This window comes from Rutidosis leptorrhynchoides, chromosome 4 (genome assembly GCF_046630445.1).
Source record: "Rutidosis leptorrhynchoides isolate AG116_Rl617_1_P2 chromosome 4, CSIRO_AGI_Rlap_v1, whole genome shotgun sequence".
Lineage (NCBI taxonomy): Eukaryota > Viridiplantae > Streptophyta > Magnoliopsida > Asterales > Asteraceae > Rutidosis > Rutidosis leptorrhynchoides.
Window position 1 is genome coordinate 415439973 of NC_092336.1, and position 3352 is coordinate 415443324.

The 3352-nt window shown below is 37.1% G+C and overlaps 1 protein-coding gene across 1 annotated transcript; it reads left to right on the forward strand.

Annotated features, from left to right (window-relative positions):
* The first annotated feature begins 212 nt into the window (after window positions 1-212).
* On the forward strand, window positions 213-1478 carry LOC139842027 (uncharacterized). The gene has a single exon (XM_071832206.1). It carries the CDS (start codon window positions 213-215, stop codon window positions 1476-1478), a length of 1266 nt encoding a protein of 421 aa, XP_071688307.1.
* Window positions 1479-3352: the final 1874 nt, after the last annotated feature.

The window sequence follows — 3352 nt, forward strand, 5'->3', positions numbered from 1 at the left end:
TCTTCTTTCATCGTGCTAATACCTAAAACAAATTCGCCTAAATCAATTGAAAATCTTCGTCTAATTAGTCTCATAAACGCTAGATAATAGCCAAAACCATTGCTAATAGGTTAAAGGTTATTATCCCCTCAATCATTAGCGAAAGTCAAAATGGATTTGTTCCATCAAGGTTATTAATGGACGGAGTTATGGTCGTTAACGAGGTCATTCATATGGCTAAGAAGAAAAAGATTCCAATGATACTTTTGAAAATTGATTTTTCGAAAGCATACGATAGCGTCTCTCACGCTTTTTTACTCACGGTTCTTGAGAAAATGGGGTTCGGGCCCAAGTTTACTTCATGGATTCAATGTTGCATTTCAAATGTCAATTTCTCGGTTCTTTTAAACGGGTCTCCATCCCGTGAAGGTATAATGCATCGTGGTCTAAGACAAGGTAATCCGCTATCGTCTTTTTTATTCATCATTGTGGCTGAAATTTTAAGCAAATTTTTATCTAAGGATCTTGCAAACGGCATTCTAAAGGGGTGTCCTTTTGGTAATGGGTTTTCAATTAATCATTCTCAATTCACTGTCGATACCATTATTTTCGCCCAACCGTCTTTTCATGAACTCAATCGGATAAAGCTTATTTTAGAGTTTTTTTTTTTCAGATTATCCGGGTTACAAATGAATGTCGTTAAAACAACACTTTATGGCATACATGTGTCAAGGGCTGATATGATTTCTTATTCAGCCATTTTCGATTGCAAAGTCGGGACGTTTCCTTTATCCTATTTAGGTGTACCAATTGGCCTTAATAGGAAAAGAATTATAATGTGGGATCCCATTGTGTCTAACTTACATTCTTCTCAACTCTCTCCGATTTGGAAAGATTTATTAAATCTTCAAAAAGAAGAATCGTTAAATCCCATTGTTGGTCCTAATGTGTGGAGATGGAAAATCGGCAATGGGTCAAGTATTTCATTTTGGTTCGATTCTTGGGCGAATGGTACAATTTTAAAAGACGAATTTCCTACATTGTTCTTTATCACACGACAACAAAGTGCAGCCCTCAATTGTTTTCGAATTCCTACTGATCTAGCTGATGCCCAAAGTGGTTGGGATCTGCATTTACAGCACCCCCTTTTGCGTTATGATTCATTCGGAGCTGACCAACTGCTGCAGCTTATTCGACCCTTCAAATTAAACTCGGCTGCCCATGATTATGTGCTTTGGAATCCGGGTAACGAAGACCCGTACTCAGTTGCAACTGGTGTACGTTTGATAATGCAGTCAGGTACTTTAATCTCTCCCGCTTGGCCTAAAGTTATTTGGGGCAATAATGTTCCCTCCAAAATTATGCTTTTTCATTGGCTAGCTTTTAAAAAAAGTATCCCCGTTAAAGATGTTTTGGCCCGGAGACATATATTACCTCCCTCACTCTCGACTTTATGTGTTTGGTGCTCCCTTAATGTCGAAACTAATGATAATCTCTAATTGGTGTGATTCGTGCGCAATGCATAACTTTTACCCTCTAAATTTATATATGATTCAAACACTAACAAATAAGCACACACAACTAACGAGCACTTAAAACCCGGTTATTATAGCACTTCAATGTAAGTATTCTTATCAAGTTCATCCCAAGAGAGCGGTCTAAGTCGGATATTTGAAACTATTAATTTTCCTAGAGGTTGTTTGATTGGGGGTTTTGTAGCGACCCGACCAAATTATGTTTGACGGCGCCGCTAACTTAGGTCTCTTTACGTGGTCGTAGTCCCTATATGAAACTCATTTGACCAAAATTATGTCGCATTCATTTGAAAAGTACAAGACTTGCAAAGTTTAGTTTACCGAACGGATCGACAACAAGTTTAAGTTTACAAAAGTATAAAGTATAAATGGAATAACTTGCGACATAATTAGTTTAAAATCACGGTTGCTATAAATAGCGTAAATATGTAAACAATCTGTTTGAATCCAAAGGTGCTATTACTAGCGTATGTATGTATGTATGCTTGACCCCAAGCAAGAAATCAGAGTGTATGCATGTATGCTTGACTCCAAGCAAGTAGAGTGTACGCGGAATCATGTATCAAAATAGCCAAGTATGAACCTGAGAAATATATAGAAAACTGTCAACGAAAACGTTGGTGAAATCATAGGTGTTTTAGTAAACGTTGCATTTGAACCACAAGATTTAATATAATATGATTATCTAAATCATTTGCATTCTAAAGTTGTTGTTTGTATCGCGGGCACCCAATTATCAAACTTAACTGTTTTGCACCCTTTGCGTAGTGTTAGAACATACAATAGACCCGAAAATATATTTCATCCGCTAACGGTAGCGAACCGTCCGAATGAGGCTCGTCAAGCCCATGTGATCACATAATATAAGTTCATGTTTACACCCTGCAAGTGTAACTAATGATAATTGAATTGAGGTTTTTTGTTCAAACCCGTACGTGGAATGTTTGTTTTCGTACTTGTGTTCAAAGTGTAAAAGTATGTAGTATAAAACCGTATATGTTTCTCATCCCATGATTTAAAAGTATAAAAGTTGTTGAAAGATGGGACTATGATCTCACCTCGAGTGCACGAGTATAAAAGTACTTCACAAAGTAAACGTGTGCATGATAGTTGCTTAGCCTTGACCTAAACAAGTAAGTTGTATTAATTAACCGGTTACGACACAAGGTCGGGCGAAATGTGTTCAATTAGTCCTATGGCTCGTTACGACTCGATTAAATATAGCATGTGAATCACATTGTCAAGTTTCATGCAAGAATCAAGTATAAAATAAGATTTGAACGATTGCATAAGTGTTTGGTTAAGTTTGACTAAAATTTAAACTCGGTCAAGTCAAATTCAACGAAAACGTCAACACGTTCGGGTCGAGTCCCGAACTATTTTCTGAGGTTTTTAATCATATATAAGCATGTTAGAACAAGTTACATGTGAATCGGAGGTGCGTAGCGTAGCAAATATTTTTCTAAACTTTGACCATGTAGGTCAGAACCTGGACACGCCTTAGGTCGCGCCGCGACCCAAGACTGCTACGCGCTGCGGCATTTAACGTGTGCTGGTACCTGGTCAGTCTCAAATGTCCAAGTCTCAAATCAAAACTCTTTCAAGCATAAATCACAAACCGCAAACACTTAGAACTTGTATCTTATATCGTTGGAAAGGTATTTTGATAAGAAATACAACTAACCACTTTTCATCAAGCAAAAACATCATTTACAATAACCAAAAACTCGTCAAGTGATCATTAAATGTTCAAAATCATCGTTTCAAGTTTACAAAATGCATTTTAAGATTCGGGTATCCAATTCACACATATGATATGCCGTTTTGAAGGTAATGAA